Below are 20,043 nucleotides of genomic sequence, written 5' to 3' on the forward strand. Positions count from 1 at the left end.
GCAAACTTTACAGGGATCTCCTGGTGAAAGGGGGCCTGCCGGCACTTCCGGACCTGTCGGACCCCCGGGTAGACCAGGCCCACAAGGACCCCCTGGTAACGCTGGAGAGAAGGGTGTCCCTGTAAGTCTTGTAGATTCCGTCAAAGCGTTTGACTCCAAAAGCGAGTTTTTAATGTGGTATGGTTCTTACTCAGGGTGAGAAAGGCCCAATCGGCCCTGGTGGTCGGGATGGCGTTCAGGGTCCAGTGGGTCTTCCAGGCCCAGCTGGAACCCCAGGAGGACCTGGAGAGGATGGCGACAAGGTCAGTGGCATAAGTGAAAAGGGTGTTGTTGAAAACGACGTTTTGGGATTGGTCCTGATTTGTCGTGTCGCTGCCGTTGCAGGGTGAGGTTGGCGAACATGGACAAAAGGGAGCCAAGGGTGGGAAAGGAGAGCATGTGAGTGGAACCACACAAAAAATGGACTGCAATCACAACATTTTGTTCAACGGATCTTTGCATAAATCTTCCTTAGGGACCTCCTGGTCCACCTGGGCCGATGGGACCCCTAGGCCAACCTGGTCCCGCTGTGAGTACCAGACTTGTTGTTGAAGTTCTCCTCTCCAACCCACGGATTCGTCATCCCTTTGTTGTCCCGTGGTCTACAGGGTGCTGACGGCGAACTCGGACCAAGAGGCCAACAGGGACCTTTCGGTGCCAAAGGAGACGAAGGAACCCGGGGATTCCCCGGTGCACCCGGACCCATCGGACTGCAGGTAAATCGATAACAACGTGGTCACCTTGTGATCTTTGGAGGTCAGGCATGACCGTATTGTTCAACTTTGACCCTCAGGGACTGCCAGGACCACCAGGCGAGAAGGGAGAGAACGGAGACGTTGGCCCTCTGGTGAGTTTGGACGCCGCAGTCAAAGCGGACAAGATGAAAAATGCTGAACAGCAAAACATGTGCATGTCCACAGGGACCTCCAGGCCCACCAGGACCCCGCGGCCCTGCTGGACCAAACGGCGCTGATGTGAGTTTGTAGCGTTTATAAGCATGAACATCAGATTTTCATGGGTAGCACTACTATCAAGCTGAAACTCGTGTTTTTTTTTTTTCAGGGCCCTCAAGGTCCTCCTGGAGGTTTGGGTAATCCTGGATCTATTGGAGAGAAGGTACACAGACGTCTAATTCCCACTTGGGTGCTACGGAGGTGCATCCGATTTTTTCCCGACCACTAAAAACTGATTCTGTACGCTCCACAGGGAGAGCCTGGAGAAGGTGGACCACCCGGAATCGGAGGAGAACCAGGAAAGAAGGTGAGATTCTTCGAGCGGGAACGGAGAAAAGAATAACTCGTCAGTTCCCACCAAATTAACAAATGGTTCCGCTCGCCTGTTGTCAGGGTCCTCGAGGCGAGCGTGGAGAGAAAGGAGAGGCCGGACAGCCTGGAACCGCCGGCGGCGCTGGAGGACGAGGACGGCCTGGAGATGATGGTCCTAAAGGAAACCCTGTATGATGCTTTCATCGATTTGTGTCGCGTCGTTTGCTCCATTTTAACATCTGAAACTGCCGTTTTTAGGGTCCAGTTGGCTTCCCTGGTGATCCTGGACCCCATGGCGAGGTTGGACCCAGAGTGAGTATCATCCAGAATGTCTCTCAAGGATTTTCTTAGTTAGAACCAAAGAGAAGTTCTAACAAGTCTACTTGTTTCCCTCTTAGGGTCAAGATGGCGCTAAAGGAGAACAAGGAGAAGATGGAGAACAGGGAGAATCTGTACGTTCAAAGCTTAGTACACTATTCAACTTTTTAAAAATGTTACTGACGCCGATCCTCTTCTCTTGCTGAAGGGCTCTCCTGGTCCATCTGGAGAGAACGGACCTCCTGGCCCACCAGGAAAGCGGGTAGGATCACCGCAGAATCACGTCGACTTGTTCAGACGTCAGCAATTTGGTTGGTTTCTTTGCAGGGTCCTGCTGGAACGAGAGGACCTGAGGGACGACAAGGAGAAAAGGGAACCAAGGTCAGTCCACGGTTCTAATTTAGATTTAGTTTTAGTTTTTTGGTTTGCTTTATTTTTGCAATAAAGTCATGCGAATAAGAAGAAAGAAGTAACAGTTTATAAGTCAAACTCATTTCCCCAGTCAGCAAAAAAAATGGGCCTGGCTAAAGCTCTTAGCATTAGCACAATTAGCTCAGGAGATTTAGATTCTATTTGAATATCGCATATATGCAGGTTGATAAATAACAGTCTGCCAAGTAAAATTAAAATATAGACATTTTAATAAGCAAAGAATATACAAAATGTTGGAGAGGTTAAGCGCAACCCACAAGTGAAAACAGTGACACCTAGTGGCCACTTTAACCACTACAGTCTCAAACAAATGGTTGACCATGACCCTCTTTTTCGTGTTCGTTCATTTATTGATCACATTTGTGTTTGTCCACTCATCCCAGGGCGACACAGGTGCCCTCGGCCCGCCAGGAAAGACAGGTCCCGTCGGTCCTCAAGGCCAACCAGGAAAACCAGGAACTGAGGGTCTGCGAGGTCTCCCCGGATCAGTGGTCAGTGAAAGACGGCAGTTTGGGAATCATAGAATCCACATTCTCTCTGAGTGTGTATTTGAGCCTCTAGATGAGTGTGTTTATTTATTTCAGGGTGAGCAAGGATCTCCTGGCCCTGCCGGGCAAAAGGGACCACCCGGACCCGTTGTAAGACTCGACCCTGCTCTTTTCTGGGAAGATCTTCCCACTGCGGTCGTACGACTCTTAATCTTCTTGTGTCTTTTCTTCAGGGACCGCCAGGTTTGCTGGGTCTGCGAGGTGACACAGGTGCTAAAGGAGAGAAGGGACACCCGGGTCTTATCGGTCTTATTGGACCTCCGGGAGAGCAGGGAGAGAAAGGAGACCGAGGCCTGTCCGGACCTCACGGATCCAGCGGACCCAAGGGAGAGACCGTAAGTCGGACGAGGGAAATTTGCGAGGTCGGGGGTCACGATGTTGAGGACGGTTCTGATGAGTCTGCTGCTGATTGTAGGGAATGTCTGGCGGTACCGGACCCCTCGGCCCTGCTGGTCCTCCTGGTCCTCCTGTGAGTGGTTGCATTTTTCCTTCTCGTACATTTTGGACTGAGATCTTCTAACACTTCGTGTCGTCTTCAGGGTCCTCAAGGAGTCAAAGGAGCCAAGGGTGCCTCTGTGAGTTATTGTCCTTCGATGTCCCCCCTTGACATTGGGGGTGCACACAATTCCTCATCAATCGTTCCTCTCCTACTTTGTGTTTAGGGAGGATCTGGTCCCAAAGGAGAAAAGGGTGTTACAGGACCTCCAGGACTTCCTGTATGGATATGAACCTTCTGTCACATGTCTTAAAAAACTGATATGAAGGAGGACTCACTCGTGGTCCTTTTTTGTCCACCAGGGCCCACCCGGCGAGGTCATCCAGCCGCTGCCCATCCAGAGGAGCCCCAAGTCCAAGCGCTCCATCGACGCCAGCCAGCTGCTCCCCGAGTCCGACCCGGAGATGCAAGCCTCCGACTCCACCGGCGCCGAGTTCTTGATGGCCAGCGACGGCATGGAGGAGATCTTCGGCTCCCTCAACTCCCTCCGGGAGGAGATCGACACCATGCGCTTCCCCATGGGAACGCGGGACAGTCCCGCGAGAACCTGCCAGGATCTCCGCCTCAGCCAGCCCGCGCTCCAAGACGGTAAGGAGACGTTCTTCTCGGGGATCATCGAGCTCAGATCTTCATCTCACGATTCCTCTGATGACCAAAAAAAAAAAACAGGAGAGTACTGGATTGACCCCAACCAGGGCTGCTCCAGAGATTCTTTCAAGGTCTTCTGTAACTTCACCAGCGGTGAGACGTGCCTGTCTCCCCACAAGAGCGTCAACGCGGTCAGTCCCGTGTCTCGGCATCAAAACGCAAATTAACACATTCACTGCCATTGACGGCTATAGACGTCAAAGATTCATGGTGGCGGTGTTTGGATTATGAGGAGGTCCTTGTATGTGATTGTGGTGGCAGGTGAAGATGAGCTCGTGGGAGAAAGAGACTCCAGGTTCCTGGTACAGCCAGTTTGCCACAGGCGGAAAGGTCAGTCCGTCCCCGACGCGAACGCCGCGTTCCAAATGGTCCTCGTGATCCTCATCCGCCTCCTCCTCGCAGTTCTCCTACGTGGACTCTGAGGGCGAGCCGGTGGGCGTGGTCCAGCTGGGATTCCTGCGCCTCCTGAGCGTGGTGGCCCGGCAGAACCTGACCTACCACTGCCACCGCTCGGTGGCCTGGGCCGACCAGAGCGCCAAGAACAACCACCAGAGGGCGCTGCACTTCCAGGGCGCCAACGAAGAGGAGCTGAGCTACGAGACCAACCCGTACATCAAAGCGCTGGTGGACGGATGCTCTGTGAGTCCAGATTTTACAATCAATCAAACCGAGATGTTTTTTTTTTTCTTCGTATACACCAAAGACAATTTCTCCGTTTTCTTTTTTTTAAATCAAAGAGGTTGATTTTGCTTGGCAACAGCGCCCTCTGTGGCCACATGTGGTAGAACAAAATCAAGGTTGCCCTATTGGTCTATTCGTCGAGAACGTGTCTGACCTTCCTGTTTCCCGCGCGTGTCTCCGCAGTATCGCAAAGGCTTTGACAGGACGGTGCTGGAGATCAACACGCCACAGGTGGAACATCTTCCTCTGCTGGACATCAAAGTGTCGGACTTTGGGGAGAGCAACCAACAGTTTGGATTTGAAGTGGGACCTGTGTGCTTCCAAGGCTAATCTCACACACACGCATGCACACTCACACACACACGCACTTAGAGACACCTACATACAAGCCATTCATGCTCAATAATTTGTAAATTAACTTGTAAATGATATGTAACACACACACACACACACACACGCACACACACACACACATAGGGGCGGTGTTGCCCGAGCAACGCAGCATCCTCCTAATTAATGGACGTCAAAAAATAACTAAAAAAAAAAAAAAGTTCTGAAGAGGTCTCAGAGGGAAGGACCTTGGAGAGGGAGCGGGGCGGCCCCAAAAAAGCCCCCAACCCCTCTGGCTCACCCTCCCTCCGCCCACCTGCCATCCTCCATCACGCCCGACTTGGCTCCGCCCCCGCCGTCTCTCAGCTGGTCCACGTATTAAAGAACCGCCGAATTCCTTCAAAAAAAAAGGTTTCCAACTTGTTAGCGTGATCGCATCTTGTGTCCTTCCCTGGCATCCTCGGGGGGGGGTGGGGGGGGGAAGGGGAGGGGATTCCTCCTACCAACTATCTTTGGCTGAATAAAAATCTTTGTTTTCCTGAGAGAACGCGTGTGGCAAAAAGTGCTAATTGTGCCAAAAGTTTGACTCCGTTTGTCTCCTCTTGTCATGTCATCGAGCCTCCAGCTGGGCAAAAGTGCATTACACTCCGTTTGTACAGACATAGTGATATTCTATTGTATTTATTTAAGAACAAAACAGGGTGCTTTGACATAAAAAATAAAAAAAAAGGAAAGAAACGGACCACCAAATATTCTCGCCGTCACATGTGGTATATATTTCATTTGTATTTATTTCTGCCAGCGGCCCCTTTTTTTCGGAAGACCACGCCAAAGTATCTGCGGCTATGCCGGATTGTGTTCCCCCCCCCCCCCCCCTCTGGACTGTCCTGTGCTGTTCAATGTTGCTTAAATTCCAGTGTGTAACCATTAAAAGGTGACTCTCTCCACCTCTGTTGCCGCTGCTTTTGACTTTCACGTCCTAACCGTTCACGTCGGCGCGAGAGACCACAGAGGGTAGGAGGTGGTTGGCGAGAGGGAGGGTGAGGAGGGGGGGGCAGGGGACTAAGCCAACGCACCCCGCCTGGCCTCCCAGTCTCTGTCAGCCATATTGTGGATTTTTGTTTTTGTTTGTTAAATCTAATTGCTGTTGATTTTGTTTTTAAATATATCAGGGAAGTGGGCGGGGAAGGCCAAGAAAACCAACTGAAATAAATTTAAAAAAATGTCCTTCAGAGAGAATGACCTCAACTGCTAGTTTGTTTTTATTGAGTTGACATTTCAACGTGGGAAAAAAAAAAACTATGATGCTGAAAAAGAGAAGTATGATTTTATAATGTGTGTAAGTATTTTTCTAATTCCTGTAATATATAATCTTTTGTAAAATGCCATTTGGACTCGTGTTTTTCTTCTAAACAGAATAGCAACGCTTGCATTACAAATCTTGGCCACAAGGCGACGCTGTTGGTGAACATAGGTTGATTTTTAACATCGAAAGCGTGAGCACTTTTACGTGAATACTTCCTTGTGATTTTGTTCATTTGGTGTGAAGTACTTGAACGTCATGTAGTGGAAGCCGGAAGGATTTTGTTGCTGGTGGGAAGTACACAGAAACATGGCGGACCTTAAACCTGCACTTCTTGTCAACTACGTGCCTGCCCTGCAACGCCAGTAAACACGCACAGGTGAGAGCTACCGACCTACTTCCGTTTAATTTGTATTGTCAATTTCGATGATGTGGATTAATGACTGAATTCCTTGTGTAAAAATGAGTAGGCCTGTCATGTTACTGTGATTGCCTTACATTCCCAAAGGTGGGTAGAGTAGCCAAGAATTGTACTCAAGTAAGAGTAGCGTTACTTCAAATTAATATTACTCAAGTAAAAGTGAAACAGTATTCGCTGAAAAGAATACAAGTAAAATAGTAACAAATACTTATCTTTTGTACAATAAAACGACAATCAATTTACAATTTCTTGCCAAAATGAAAAATTTATTTAGCACAAACCAAGGTAGAAACACTTTATTTATACACTTTTGTGGGCCGCAAATATTATGCAACAGACAAGATTTGGACCCAAGGCCTTAAATTGAACGCCTATGATTGAAGGCGTACAAACATTATGATAAGCTGACTTCAGGTTTAGCCCATGAAAAGTCCACCTGAAGGAGAAAAAGGCATAAAACATTAGTTTGGCGGAGAGATATAAAAGTGTCTGACAGAGGGCGCTCAAGTGCCGCCAGACGTCATATTTCCTACCTGTCACTTCCAGGCTGGCCCCCGTGACGTAACGAGCATCGTCCGAGGCCAGGAAGGCGCACACGTCAGCGACCTCTACAGGACGAGACAGCACATTGCATGCTCGGGAAAACAATGCTTAAATGCAATAATATAGTTCAGTGGTACCTTGACTTTAGAGTGGCTCATGTTGATAGCCAAAATTTGAGTTACGAGCGAGTGAAAAAGAAAAGAAACTATAACTAACAAAAAAAAAAAGTATTTTGGTGAGGCTGGAACGGATTAATGGAATTTCAATTAATTTCAGCGGGGGTAAATGATTGGATTAATTTCAGTTGAATGAATTACTCACAGGTGAAGTCAAGGTACCACGTTTATGCAAATAAGGAGAAATTCGTTAAAAATGAGTCACCTGCCACCTCTCCCATCCTCCCCAGCGGGATCAGAGCCTTCATCTGCCATTAAAAACCAAACAACCCCGGGCGACACAATGTTAAAAATGAGACAAGAGACACATTTACTTATAAAAACATGAGTTCACACACGCAAAATTTACGTCAATAACTTTCAGACCCACGACTGACTTTACGTTGAATTAAATAATAGCACAACGTGGTTTATGTTGATTTTTGAAACGCACTGTAACAATCCGCAGTGTGGCACCGCGCCACAGGGTGGCGTTTCCTTGTTTTTGTTGCGCCTATGCAGCACTTTTTCGTTTGGCCGTCGACGTATGTGATGCCGTGGACGTGTAATCGTGACGCGAGAAGCTTACTGTATTATTTATTTCCTATTAATAAAGTCTGTGGACTTCCAGTTTATTTGTTGCTCTCCAGTTTTGTTTTGTTTTTGCTATCCAGCTGCGCCGTTCATGGCTAATCAGCCACCGCGCTTTACAGTACCCATCAAAACTGCATTCTTTCTAACGACCACTAAGTGGCAGTGTAGTCTGAAAACCTACTTGACACAACGGAGTTGGTTTTTGACACCACGGTGTTCTTTTTAGACACACCAAAAAATACTTTATAATTATTATTTTTAATGTGTTTTATGATTTTTAACGCCATCTATTTTAAACATCAATATAATAAAACAATTGTTTATAATCCCGGCTGCTTTTCATAGTAAAGACTGAAGTGTGCCTTTTACCTTGCTGATCACCTTGTCGGGCACCGAGTCCGTCATGGGTGTCGATATAAACCCCGGCAGCACACAATTGCACCGAATCCCAAACCTAAGGCCCAAACGAGAGGAATATCTGAACACGGTGTCCTGCTATTGCCGCAGCGACGTGCGCTCTCCTCACCGACTGAGCTCTTTGGCGGCCGTCCTGGTTAAACCTTCCACTCCGGCTTTCGAAGCGGCGTAATTGACCTGTCCTATGTTTCCCACCTGCGCAATATGAGGGATGAACTAAGAATAGTTTTGATTTTGATGGTGCTCTTGCAATGAGGGTGACGGATACAAACTTTGCCCACAATGCTGCCCACAGTAATGATGGATCCTTTGGAGGCTCCGCAGGCCACCAGGGCCTGAGCGACGCCTTGTATGACCAAAAAGGAGCCCTAGAAGACAACATTGATAAGACGGAGCGGAACGAGGGGATGGGACCGGCTGAGCGTCCTACCTTGAGGTTGACCTGGACCACCCTGTCAAAGTCATCCTCTTCCATGTCGAGCAGGAAGTTGTCCAATGTGATTCCCGCCATGTTCACGCACACCGAGGGCGGCTGGAAGTAGCGAGCCTGCGGCATTGTCAATAATCACATTTCTTCAAATTGTTTAATTTTTAGCAGGTTACGCCAACAACATGGCCGCAAATATCCAGGAGCTGTTGCTAACGTTGCAATTTTGTGTGTCAAAAATGTCTAATTAAAGACAAACTTGGATGGTTGTGAGCAGGTTCTTGACGCTGTCTTTCGACGCTACGTCCGCCGCAGCGGCCATGTGGGTCTGACCCTTGAGGTCACCTGGCAGGCTTTGCAGCGTCTCATTGGCCGACATCTCGTTAACGTCAGCGACCACCACGGAGGCGCCCTCGGAGGCCAAGCGCTGGCACACGGCGCGGCCAATTCCGCTGCCGCCACCTGGATGAGATAAGCGTTCACACCGAATGACCTGACAATGGCGACCAATCCCGGGTGTGCCCATAAATGGGCTGGGATAGACTGCAGGTCACCAACCACCTATTGACTATTTAAATTGGCATGAAATTGTATTAATTAGTTTCCAAAAAACAGTTTATTGTCTTCACGTCGTGTGTCTTGGCTGAGCTGCTTATATTCTACTCTACGGGTTCATTTTCTATTGTCCAATCAGATTTCAGCTTCTATGTGTTCCTTGTGAATGAAATCTACACAAGGCAACTAGAATCACGAGTGCTGATGACGTCACACATATACTCACACACATGAGAAATGGCAGGGGAGGGGGGGTAAACCAATTTGAACCAATCAGATTTCATGTTCTGTCCTCTGATTGGCTGGTCAGAGCTCCTTGAGCGGGATTCCAAATTACTGCGACGTGCAGGTGATTAACGATAAACGGACAAATGTCGGACTGCAAAATTCACTTTTAGGGCAGACTTTTCGAGTTGACATTGCGAGACCAGGTCGGACACCGCTGTAGCTGGCTGCCTTGTTTCCAAGATAGAAAGAAGCAAAATAATTTATTCGCCACTTCGGCAAGAACTGCTAGCTTCATTAACTACCCAATTCAGCTGGCAAAAAAGAGTGATGGATTTCGTCTGCAAACAAAAGACGTCTGGTGGTGAGTGCGATGTACTTTTTTTTTTTTTTTAATCAAGTTTTTTTTTCTCCCCGTGTTTTGGGATAAATGATAATGATTGTGAACTGTTTCTTGAAGTGTAGACGTTTAGACTTGTATTCGTTCTCAAATATACGAATGTCTCTGTCGCTCTGTAATCACAGTAGTAAAGCGTTTTTTGTATACTAATTTCCGACGTGATAGAGCTGGATGAGATCATCCCCACTGAAAACCCACAATCCGTGTCTACCGCAAGCCAATAAATTTGAGAACATTTTCCATCTTTCGGGGACTATTCAAAAAGCAAGAGTCCAAGTTGCTGCGGTGGCTGACGTTACGGACTAACTGGACAACTTCGAATCCGACTTAAAACGACAAAAACTAACCCAACCGAAAGATTAATTTTACAGAGTGAGCACGGCTACTAACTGACACGTTGAATTCTAATGGGCTCAATAATTCATTTACCCGTCACCACCGCCAACCTTGACACGAGCCGCCCGGCGGTCGCCATATTGCTTTTTGTGTGTGGGTGGGTGTGTATTTTGGTAGTTTCCCGTTTGGACGCTAGATGGAGATAGAGGCACCCCAAAGGTGAAGTGGAGGCGAGAGGAAGAAATTCTTAGATTGGATTTTTGGTCACAATGACAAAATGATGCATTTCATACTAAATAAACGTTATCATCAGACTATCTATCTATATATATATATTTTTTTTGATTCTCAGCCACGCTCTCCTTATATTTGTCATTTGTCTTTTTAATACATATTGGTTTACCATGCAAATTTAAACACAATAGCATACTACTTCTTTAATCTATCGTTTATACATATTTGCACATGTGTTTTTCTACCTAACTTTATGTAAATGATGCCCAATTTTGTGTTGCTTTGATAGAACTATCAGTAAGATTGTTGTAGACACACCTAGTGCATCATTACCAACTACCGGTACATCAATATTATCAACCCAAAAACAGACCAACAAAGAAGATGTCACACAGATGCCTTCAACTGCTTTTGTTTTTATTAGCAAATTGGTCACAAGGAGCAATCGAGTGTACAGAAAAACGCTGGAAAGGAGGGGAAACCAAAACACTGGTAGGAAAAAAATTCGACTTCCACTCAAACACGTCAAACGCAGGGTTGGGGAACCCAAGTCCAGAAAGTAAAAACCCTGCCACCGTTTGGCTTTTAGCCGCAGGTGCTTGTATTCAACTGGCAGGTAAACGAGCTCGTCTCCACCTGTTTGGCAGAAGCACCTGTTTCCGGGTTTTAAATTTCCGGCTCCGGATTTGCCAACCCCGGAACGGGTGGAGCGCCGTGCCCACTTTTCAACGCCTGCGTCAAAACTATGGAGAACTTCAGCAGGCCGCAAACACGCGCGTACGTTTTGTCTTCTTGAGCACTTATGAAAAGCTGAACCGCACAACAGTTGATGGTTCCCACAACGGGAATAAGTAAAATACTTCTTTATAAAAGAAAAGAGTTCTATAACTGTACAGAACATCTACAAACACCGTCAAGAACAGCGAACACAGTAAGAAGGGAAAATGTCTCCAGATGTTGGAACGCACGCTGGCTCTAGCACCCAAACTCCCCCCCGACACATGCAAACGCCATCTCCCCCCCGCCCGCCCGCCCGATGAAACTTCGCTATCTCGGCCCACTTCACTTGGCCCAACTGGCCCTTCCTGGAACCACAATAATCCTCCATCGGCCCAGGGAAGGCGCCATCTCTCGGCTGGACCGGCCGCTCTAGTCCAGTCCAGTCCAGTCGGGACTGGCAGAACTGGGGGTTTGTCCCAAAAAATGTAATAATCTGAAAAAGTCTTCTGCCTCTCAGTCGGACTCGCTGGTGTCTGAGGATGAGGAGGATGAGGAAGATGAGGAAGAGTCTGAGGAGGAGCTGCTGGCGCTGAGGCGTGACGGCTGAGTGCTCGACTCGGTGGCCGGTTTCTCAACTACAGGGGAAAAAAGACAAACGGCGTGATTGGTAAGAGGAGTTTCCTATGTGATTACCAGTAGGGAACTTCATTACGGTAAAATTTTTTTTTTAACATAATCCTGACGAAAGCAACCATATTTCATGCTAATACACGTAAATAATAGTAAGTTGCTTAATGTCTTTTCTTGTGTCTTCAATGATGTATTTGCGCTTGAACATAAGACCTTTACATCAAACTACCCTCAATAGTTCCAAAACCCCCCAATTACCATCCCATGGAAATTTGCATGCTTAACGGACACTTGATCAAATTGGGAACGTGACTTACGCTTGGCTTTGGCGGGCTTCTTCCCAGAGTTGAGCTGCCCGCTGACGTCCATCAGCCTTTTCTCCAGCTCCAGTTGCTTCTCCAGCGCCAGCTCTTCACGCGACTTGCCGGCGCTGTTCTTGATGGCTTTTGAAGGGAACACACAATTCACAAAATGGCCTCCCACCATTCCCCTCTTTAGCTTCAAAGAACCTACTAAGTTCTTCAAAGCAGTGAGTGTCCGCCTCCTCACCATAAGGCTTGCGCGGCTTTTTCCTCAGGCACGTCATGACGTAGCGCTCCAGCTCCCGCAGCGTGGACGGCTTGAGCGTCTCAAAGTCGATCTCGATCTCCTCGGGGTTGGTGTCCCGCAGGGACGGCTCTCGCGACTGGATGATGTAAACCACGCGGCCCAGCTTCTCGCCGGGCAGCTTGTTGATGTCCAGGCTGAGCTGCCGCTTCTCGTCGTACGACATGGGCACCATCTCTTCCTCCTCGTCGGAGTCAAAGTGGTGCATGAGGGGCTCCGGGACGGCGGGCGGCATGCTGAACATCATGCCTCCCTTCTTGGATCTGGCACAGACGAGAGGACACTTAGATGCACTCCCACAATTATAACTATACACGACGCGCGCAGAAAGCAAGCAGTACCAACATCGCCCAGCAGGTGTCAGCACTCACTTGCTTTTGTTGTTTTTCTTGCTCTGGGACTTTTTGATTGGCATCATGGGACTGCCCATTGCCTTGTTGCCCTTATTTTTTTGCGTTTTGCCAACTTTGGGGGGCTTGGTGGGCCGGATGTGCACCAGCTCTTCTTCCATCTTCTGATGCTTCTCAACCTTCCTCCTCTTCTTCTTCTTGTCCTTCTTCTCTTTCTTCTTCTTGGGTTTCACGATGGGGCCCTGAGAGAGTGCCGTGAGCTGCTCGTGGACCGCTTTCAGCTGGGAGGAGAAAAGGCAAACCCAGTCAGAAAATGGCCGGCAGCGCACGTGGCGGGGCTCCTTTTTTTTCCCCGCCGTTACCTGCTCCTGAAGTTCGGCCAGGCGGTTGGCTCGCTCCTCCTCGGAGTCCGAGCTGGGGCTGCTCTCGCTCTCGCTCTCGTCGCTGCTCAGCTCGCTCTCGGACGAAGAGGAGGACGAGGATGAGGAGGAGGACGAGGAGCTCGGGGGCACCGGCTGCTCGTCTGGCATCTTGGCGAAGCAGAACTCAAAAACGTCCTGAGGGGAGGAGTCATTTCATGTAAAAGCCGTCTGGTCTACGGTGTCAAAAAATGATGAGGGGACCCCCAGCGAACCTGGAGCTTCCGAGCCATCGCCACCACGTCGTGATCGGGGGGGTTGTACTTGTAGCAGTTGGAGAACATCAGCCTGATGTCTGCCGAAAACTGCTGCGCGTCCATGTACTCTCGGCTGTCCATCTTCCTCTGCGGGGCCGAAAGGCGGGTCCACGTTAGCAATTTGAGACGCTACGGCGCGCGCGCGTGCGGGCGTACCTTGACCGTGCTGAGGTCCATGGGCTGCTTGATGATGTCGTGGTAGTCGTGGAGGCCCAGCGTGGACGCGTCCACGGGCTTGTAGAAGGGCCAGGCGTAGGCGGCGTGCTTCTTGGACAGGAGTTCCTTCAGGACGCCGCTGCAGTAGCGCAGCTGCGGCGTTAGCTTGCTGCGGCGCACCGGCGTGGGCAAGATGGAGTCCGGCAGGTCCTTCTTAGGGGGCTTGATGGGCCGCCCACTCACTCCTCTCCTGCAGCCCCCCGGCCCTTTGCCACCCAGCATGACCTGCCCGTGTTCTGCGTTTATTCCCATAGCCTGGCTGAGGCCAAAACCCTGGCCGAGGCTCAGGCCCTGGTTCAGGCCGAGACCCTGGCCAAGGTTCAGGCCGGTGTCGTGCTCCATGCCGAGCGTGGCGAGGGTGAGCGGCGACCCGTGGCCTAAGCCCATGGCGCCCATGGCGCCCATGTTCATGGAGCTCATGATGGGCATGGCCACCGTGATCGGGGTGGTCGTGTCAGCTTTCCTCTTTACGCCCTTTTTCTGCCATTGAAAGAAAACGAGCAGCGCGTCACACATCGGAAATCTTATATCGGAGCCCCCCGATTCATTTTTTTATTTTTAGATTTATGAAAATTGGAAGGCTACCAAAAAGAGTCTGCAATTTGTATTTTTAAATGTGGCTCAATATTTGAACTTTCTCCTACAAAATGCATCCAATCATCTAACGTTCCCATTTAAGATGAAGAGTTACTGAAAGCTTTTTATTTTGTCCCACGCTGTTGCCGTGGCGATGTGCTGTTTGCAGAGAAAAAAATTATATATATATATTCAAGTTGTCCAATGTGCGAGTGCCACTTTTTAAATTATTCATACATACAATGCGTAAGTTCCGTTATTAGAATACACAGTTGTCAACAACAACAACAACAAAAAGCTGAGATCTTCCTCGTGGTGAGTCTGACCTTGGTCGTGGGCTGCGTGGGCAGCAGGCCCGTCATTGGGGGGAGACTGTGCTCATTGGGCAGGCTGAGGGTCAGACTCTTGCTCATGATGGTCTGCGGAGGGGTGGAGAGGATGGTGTCGGGGGTCTCTGGGGTGGTGGGCGAGTACACAGACTGGGAGACGGCGGGCACCTGGTGAGCAGTGGTGACGCCTCCGGAAGCTAATTAGCAAAGATAAGACAAATGTTTTTCGTCAGCGGTTCTAAATGTATGACTTTGCTACCACAAGTAATATGATGGGGAGGTCCGTGGGGGGGGGGGGGGGGGGGGGAAAGCAAAAAGTGTCGAGTCAGTCGTGTGTGTGTGTTGCGCGCACCTGCACTTCCTCTGCCTCTCTTTCCCACTTTGGCGGGTCTGCTGCGCGCAGGGGGGGGGCTCAGATCCACCTCCTCGGGGGGCATCTGCGCCACCTTCTGTAGAAAGGCTTTCTCCAGCGACTGGGCCATCAAGACGATGTCATCAGACGGCTGCGGGGGGCGGGGGGACACACGCGTTGACGGCTCAGTAACGGAGATCACGCGATGCTCGGCCCCGAACTTGTTTTTCAGTTGCGACGGTCGTACCTTGTTGTAAATGTAGCAGTTGGTAAACATGGTGTTGAAGTCCTGCATGCACTCGCTGGCGCTGTAGTAGTAGTTACTCTCCAGCCTCTTCTTGATGCTGCCCAAGTCCATTGGGATCTTGATGATCTTGTGATAGTCCTGAAGAGGGATCGTGCATGTTAAGACTTTTCATTTGCCTGCTGGACAAAGTCATTTGTAGATTTTTTTTTTTTTTTTTTTTGGGGGGGGGGGGGGTTAAATTGTTACATTATTAATTTCATAACATGGAATGAAAGGTTCCATTTTAAAATGTATTTTTAATTTTTCGCATTTCATTTAACTTTACTGTAGTATTTAATGCTGCTTTTCAAATTCCATTTATTTCTTTAGAATTTAGATTAATAAATTAATGTGTGTTATGTATGTATTTTAAAAAAACATGACAATTTTTTAACAAAAAATGGCTGTTAGTGATAGCCACTTGCGTAAAATACATTTAACAATTATTCAGTTAGCATTGTTTACACAACTTTTTGTAAGAAACAATTAAACCACAACTGAGAAATGAATCCAAAATGAGTTAAAGATGGATATTTTAATTAACTAGATGTTTTACTTTTTCTTAAATTGAAATTAAGCTAATCATTGTCACTGTTAGTCAACTAAATTTAAGTTTCATTTTTATGTTTTTCATTAAAGAAAAGTTGTTTTTTTTAAACAACAAAGTAACAAATTGCTTTTCAATTTTTTATGTAAATTCTTTTTTTTTTTTTTTTTTTGCTCGATACTGTTCAACATTCCAAAGATGATTAAATAAAATTTAATTAAAACAATTTAATAAGGCACTTCTTGGAAAAACTGCTACAAGTAACAAGGCATTTAAATTGACCAGTTACACGCCTACAAGTTAATACGACCTCTCCCGTTGATGTAAATGCTCCCGCAGGCACGCCCCTGCCTGAAACCGACCGTTTCCCCCTACCAGACGTTGCTTTAGCAAATACTCACAGGCAAGTTGAGCTTGACCGCATCCACTGGCTCGTGGAAGGGCCAAGCAAAGTGGTGACGCCACAGCGACTTGAGCAAGACCTTCTGCAGGAATTGCAGCTGGTTGGTCATCTTGCCCCGCCGGCCGTGAGGGTCTTTCACCAGGGACTGCAGTGGGGCATGGGTGGTGTTCTGGTTGTGCGGGGGCATCCCCGGGCTTTCAAAGCCTTCATAGAGCAGGGACGGCTTCCGGATCCTTTTTCCAGCTGTGCCGGAACTCTGATCCAGTGCCGTGAGCCCCATTAGGCCAACGTCTAGCCCACCATGGGAGCTGTTGGAGAGCACAGTGGGGCATCTTAGCAGGGCTACGCGGTCAGAAAATATTTAATATTTGTCTACACTTCACTTTGCTCTGGTGTTAAACTTCCAAGTGAAATGTTACATCATGCAGGGAACAAATCATGACTCTGCAAATCCCGCACTGCTGAGTAATTCTGACTCAACAGCGCCCCCTTCTACCCTGTGGCCATCAAAGTCTCAATGGGTGCACATCTACCAGTCTATCAAAGGGCTTCTATTACCACATTAGCCATGGCTGGAAAGGTTTTGACATTCCCAACAGGAATGCCTCAAGGGCAAGATGTCATTTGATGTCTAAACTACTGATGTATCAGTGTTGGCTCTTTGCCCATGTGGCAGTGATCTAGTCACAGGAAGTGCTGCTTTGACCTGCAACGTGGCTTCCCTTGACTCTCTACTGCCTCCAGCGACTGCTTACAACTTGCAAGTAGCTGGAGGAATTTTACTCTGCTGTTAATGGCGTTTATACCTACACCATTAACAGCAATATTAAACCACAAGCAGCAATGTCATTCTGCATCTCTGATAAATGATTTTTTCCCCCCCGTCATTACACTTGTAGAAAATTTGGGAGTGGGTGGTAGAAAGCAGGGGACATTTTTTTTCTCTTCAAAATACACCAAATCTGGTAGTATTTATCCATTTTTGAATGATAGAGCCTTTGGAAACATTTGACAGTTAGTGTGCTTTATTATGTTTTTTTTTAATATACAACATTAGAAAACAAAATGGAGGCAAACATACTAGTCTAATGGCATATGTGCCATTAAAGGTTTTTTAAGCTTATTGTCACAACATCAACAAAATTAGTTATCAAGATTTTTCCCGTTATGTCTGTTGATTCTCAAGTCAAGTCTCTCAGTCATGGTAATCTGCAAAGGTTAAATCGAGGCAACTCGACTCTTGTTTGTTGAATTTATTGTTTTTCTGGTTTCCTGAAAACATACAAAAATGACTTTGACTATGCTGTTAGGATAACAAAATATTGGTGGAGGTGGTAGTAGAAAAATGGTTAAAAGGTGTTTTAATTTTCTAGTTTGCGTGACACCGGGGCGCTGTAACCTGGGCAACAGACCACACAAACCGGTCCGGTGGTGGTCAAGTAGCATCACCAACCTCATACGAAATTTCCCGGTTTTAGCAAAACACCGACTGCTAACAATCATAACAAAGCGCTGAAATGGCGTAAAAACGGACGTATTGGACCAGTTATAGCCTAGAACACGCTAAACATCGTAGCGTTAATAGTAAGGCGTTAATTACGTTTTAAAGTCAACATATGGGTCACAATAGTGAACGGATACGGCAAGATTACGAGCAGCTAATGCTAACAAGGCTAGCAGCAGCGCTGCGAACATGGCGCCGGCGACGCGCAAACGCCACCGCCGCCACTTTACGAACATTTTAGTCCCGCGTCATAAACTCCACGTCCGTTCCCCGTCGAGTCACCATTTCCCGTGTGCCGCTCAATTTCTCCGGAGACATTTTGACCCGCGCATTCACATACAGCGTCGGCATAGTCCAACATCTCATCAAAATGAAAGCTAGATTAGTGACAAAATTGTGTCAAATATCGCCTCCGATGGAAAGCTGAGAGTCAAGTTTATCAGTAGATACCTGTCAATCAGCGGGTTAACGGCCATATCCATCAGGATGGATCCGGATTGCGTTTTTGCTATACTCAAGCCAGTATCCGGATCTGTTCCGCTTCCCGTGTTTTTTTTTTCTCCTCTTTATCGGTTCCCTCCAACGGCGACGTATCGCTCCTCCTGCTTCGTGGAAATGGCGCTCGCTTAGTTACGCCAGCTCTTTTATAGACCCACGACGCACCCTATTGGCCACGCGTGCTGAAAACGTCCCCGCCCTTTGAGTTGCGATTGGCTCTTCGAGTGCAAGTCAATTTCACCGCACCCAGAAACGGCTTGCTAAGCCTTTGAAGTGGAAACATAAAGGCATATCCTTTAATGTAAAGAGAATCGCACAAAACCGTTAAGCAATATTTGTGGCCTTTTTCCCTTCTAAATTATGGATACACTCCGCTGCTTAGTGGTTCAGAGCACAATGACATTTTGCAAGGACGTTGAAAGCGCCTCCCTACTTGAAGGTCTAAAATTACGTCAACACATGCAACGCGAAGGCGGCGATTGGCCAATGCGCAAGTAACGCGGGCTTTCTGTGCGGGTATCTGCAACCTTACTGGTCGAGCCGCTGGATGACGACGCTTTCATACGGTTTCGAGCCTCTCCCCACTTACCATAACATCAGTCGCAGAGGGGCGCCGGTCGCCATCTTTAAGCACGACAACGACGATTTAAATCATCGAATTGTGCTCAGGTATCTCAATAAACTTAACACTGATACATCTAAACACACTCTACGTGCCATAAGCGAACCGAAACGGCCCCGACGATGGTGTTTCGCTTAGGTTGAAAGACAAAAGGAGGAAGCAACGTCGAACATGGCCCGCGTGGCAAACAAAGACCATACAGTTACTACCAAAATATTTAAACGTGCGTCACGACATCGTTAAATTCAAAACGCTGCCATCAGCACTGCTTTCTTCACGAATGTCGAAACGTTCTCTGCCTACACGGTGAGCAGTCGGAACAACAGGATGACGCAGCAATTTTATCACCGGCTTTGAACTACAGTACTTGAATTGGAAATGGCTGCGCTCTTTTACGCCTGATAAAACAATTCGCCATGTCGCTCAACGCTTTAAGTTACCAACAGCACAATCTGGTATAAAATGGCTAAAGTGAAAGAAGTCCGTAACATCACCAAAAATGGAGGAAAACCAGACAAAACGACCCAACAGCAAATTCGCCGAAAGTGTCAACGGTTACCCAATCACAGGCGCCCATCCCCCACTCTCCAAGGTTACAGACGGCCAACAATGTCACTCAAGCATGCAACTCAAACGACAACATGAATACACTAAAAAAAGACAGATATAAAGGTTGTGGGGGGAACATTGTGTGATAAAATGAAGTTTTGAGTTATTTGTGGGGGTAAAAAAAAAAAAGAGAAAAAAGTATACCCCCAAAATCCTAAGGATTAAAACAAAGAAATGTCGACGGGTAAATCCAAAAGTCTTGAAAACATCCTCTGGTCTTCCAACTCGATACTTATTTATAAGCAACACAATATTCCCTCACACATGTCCACCCTTCTTCCATTCTTTGGGGCAGGGTGGGGGAGGGGAAACCACGTGACCAGATACACCCCGGATCCAAACGTTGAACGAAACTTGGAAACGGCTGCCATGTCATTCAAATTAGCCCGTCGAACATGTCCACGACGTGCCTAATGTATGGAGCGGGGCGGTTAAAAAAAATCGTCCTCTTCGCGTCCCCCCAAAGAAGCTCAACAAGTAATTCCTCAACAATTTTGGGTAGAAACGCCAAAACAATCCAAACAAAGAGCAGACTTTAGTCGGGGCTCTTGCTGATTGGCCAGTATTGATCACGTGACAAGACGCTCTTTTTTTTGACGATTTAATCACGATTGCTTAAGTAGCTGTCGATTCTGCTAATCCCACGGCGAAACTAGCGTCTCCAAAAAGATTTCATTTGTGTGGTAGAAGATAGAAGTAGTTAGAAGCGTCGAATATGTCCACACAAACTCGGTCGCGTTGCGTTGAGACAA

General features: G+C 47.7%; 3 protein-coding genes across 10 annotated transcripts in view; 1 reads left to right on the forward strand and 2 right to left on the reverse strand.

The window, feature by feature from the left end:
• col11a2 (collagen, type XI, alpha 2) overlaps window positions 1–6,090 on the forward strand; it is a 42,876-nt gene extending 36,786 nt beyond the window's left edge. For all 6 annotated transcript variants that reach the window (XM_077548515.1, XM_077548517.1, XM_077548516.1 and 3 more), the window contains 25 exons: window positions 14–121; window positions 195–302; window positions 385–438; window positions 515–568; window positions 648–755; window positions 833–886; window positions 960–1,013; window positions 1,102–1,155; window positions 1,246–1,299; window positions 1,386–1,493; window positions 1,563–1,616; window positions 1,703–1,756; window positions 1,831–1,884; window positions 1,950–2,003; window positions 2,438–2,545; window positions 2,639–2,692; window positions 2,776–2,937; window positions 3,018–3,071; window positions 3,142–3,177; window positions 3,265–3,318; window positions 3,401–3,686; window positions 3,768–3,877; window positions 4,008–4,076; window positions 4,149–4,385; window positions 4,611–6,090. In XM_077548515.1, the coding sequence (XP_077404641.1) occupies window positions 14–121; window positions 195–302; window positions 385–438; window positions 515–568; window positions 648–755; window positions 833–886; window positions 960–1,013; window positions 1,102–1,155; window positions 1,246–1,299; window positions 1,386–1,493; window positions 1,563–1,616; window positions 1,703–1,756; window positions 1,831–1,884; window positions 1,950–2,003; window positions 2,438–2,545; window positions 2,639–2,692; window positions 2,776–2,937; window positions 3,018–3,071; window positions 3,142–3,177; window positions 3,265–3,318; window positions 3,401–3,686; window positions 3,768–3,877; window positions 4,008–4,076; window positions 4,149–4,385; window positions 4,611–4,757 (2,289 nt within the window). In that variant the 3' untranslated portion in view covers window positions 4,758–6,090. The remainder of the gene's footprint in view (window positions 1–13; window positions 122–194; window positions 303–384; window positions 439–514; window positions 569–647; window positions 756–832; window positions 887–959; window positions 1,014–1,101; window positions 1,156–1,245; window positions 1,300–1,385; window positions 1,494–1,562; window positions 1,617–1,702; window positions 1,757–1,830; window positions 1,885–1,949; window positions 2,004–2,437; window positions 2,546–2,638; window positions 2,693–2,775; window positions 2,938–3,017; window positions 3,072–3,141; window positions 3,178–3,264; window positions 3,319–3,400; window positions 3,687–3,767; window positions 3,878–4,007; window positions 4,077–4,148; window positions 4,386–4,610) is intronic.
• A 672-nt stretch (window positions 6,091–6,762) lies between these two features.
• On the reverse strand, window positions 6,763–10,311 carry hsd17b8 (hydroxysteroid (17-beta) dehydrogenase 8). Of its 2 annotated transcripts, XM_077548548.1 has the most exons (9): window positions 10,227–10,311; window positions 8,877–9,079; window positions 8,621–8,737; window positions 8,463–8,558; window positions 8,300–8,385; window positions 8,143–8,227; window positions 7,406–7,448; window positions 7,015–7,089; window positions 6,763–6,917 (listed from the first exon to the last, which is right to left on the reverse strand). In XM_077548548.1, exons 1-9 carry the CDS (start codon window positions 10,270–10,272, stop codon window positions 6,898–6,900), a joined length of 771 nt encoding a protein of 256 aa, XP_077404674.1. In that variant the 5' UTR covers window positions 10,273–10,311; the 3' UTR covers window positions 6,763–6,897. The 2 variants fall into 2 exon arrangements, with proteins under 2 accessions (XP_077404674.1, XP_077404672.1); XM_077548546.1 differs by lacking the exon at window positions 10,227–10,311 and having other exon boundaries at window positions 8,877–10,220.
• A 452-nt stretch (window positions 10,312–10,763) lies between these two features.
• On the reverse strand, window positions 10,764–20,043 carry brd2a (bromodomain containing 2a). Of its 2 annotated transcripts, XM_077548522.1 has the most exons (12): window positions 18,013–20,041; window positions 16,057–16,366; window positions 15,070–15,207; window positions 14,823–14,973; window positions 14,468–14,667; window positions 13,506–14,045; window positions 13,308–13,436; window positions 13,036–13,230; window positions 12,695–12,954; window positions 12,267–12,586; window positions 12,035–12,160; window positions 10,764–11,722 (listed from the first exon to the last, which is right to left on the reverse strand). In XM_077548522.1, the coding sequence occupies exons 1-12, from the start codon at window positions 18,042–18,044 to the stop codon at window positions 11,601–11,603; spliced, it is 2,523 nt and encodes an 840-aa protein (XP_077404648.1). In that variant the 5' UTR covers window positions 18,045–20,041; the 3' UTR covers window positions 10,764–11,600. The 2 variants fall into 2 exon arrangements, with proteins under 2 accessions (XP_077404648.1, XP_077404647.1); XM_077548521.1 differs by having other exon boundaries at window positions 12,695–13,230; window positions 18,013–20,043.

This window comes from Vanacampus margaritifer, chromosome 17 (genome assembly GCF_051991255.1).
Source record: "Vanacampus margaritifer isolate UIUO_Vmar chromosome 17, RoL_Vmar_1.0, whole genome shotgun sequence".
Classification (NCBI taxonomy): Eukaryota; Metazoa; Chordata; class Actinopteri; order Syngnathiformes; family Syngnathidae; genus Vanacampus; species Vanacampus margaritifer.

Excerpts from the sequence above, each read along its gene's own strand:
- hsd17b8 (XM_077548546.1), bottom strand. The coding sequence starts at position 9,143 with ATGGGCACACCCGGGATTGGTCGCCATTGTCAGGTCATTCGGTGTGAA. Across the intron at positions 8,228-8,299 it reads GCCGCCAAAGAGCTCAGTCG|GTTTGGGATTCGGTGCAATT; the intron begins GTGAGGAGAGCG and ends TTTGGGCCTTAG. Across the intron at positions 6,918-7,014 it reads GGCCAGCCTGGAAGTGACAG|GTGGACTTTTCATGGGCTAA; the intron begins GTAGGAAATATG and ends TTTCTCCTTCAG.
- brd2a (XM_077548521.1), bottom strand. The coding sequence starts at position 18,044 with ATGGATATGGCCGTTAACCCGCTGATTGACAG. Across the intron at positions 14,668-14,822 it reads GAGAGGCAGAGGAAGTGCAG|CTTCCGGAGGCGTCACCACT; the intron begins GTGCGCGCAACA and ends TTTGCTAATTAG. Across the intron at positions 13,231-13,307 it reads CGATGGCTCGGAAGCTCCAG|GACGTTTTTGAGTTCTGCTT; the intron begins GTTCGCTGGGGG and ends TCCTCCCCTCAG.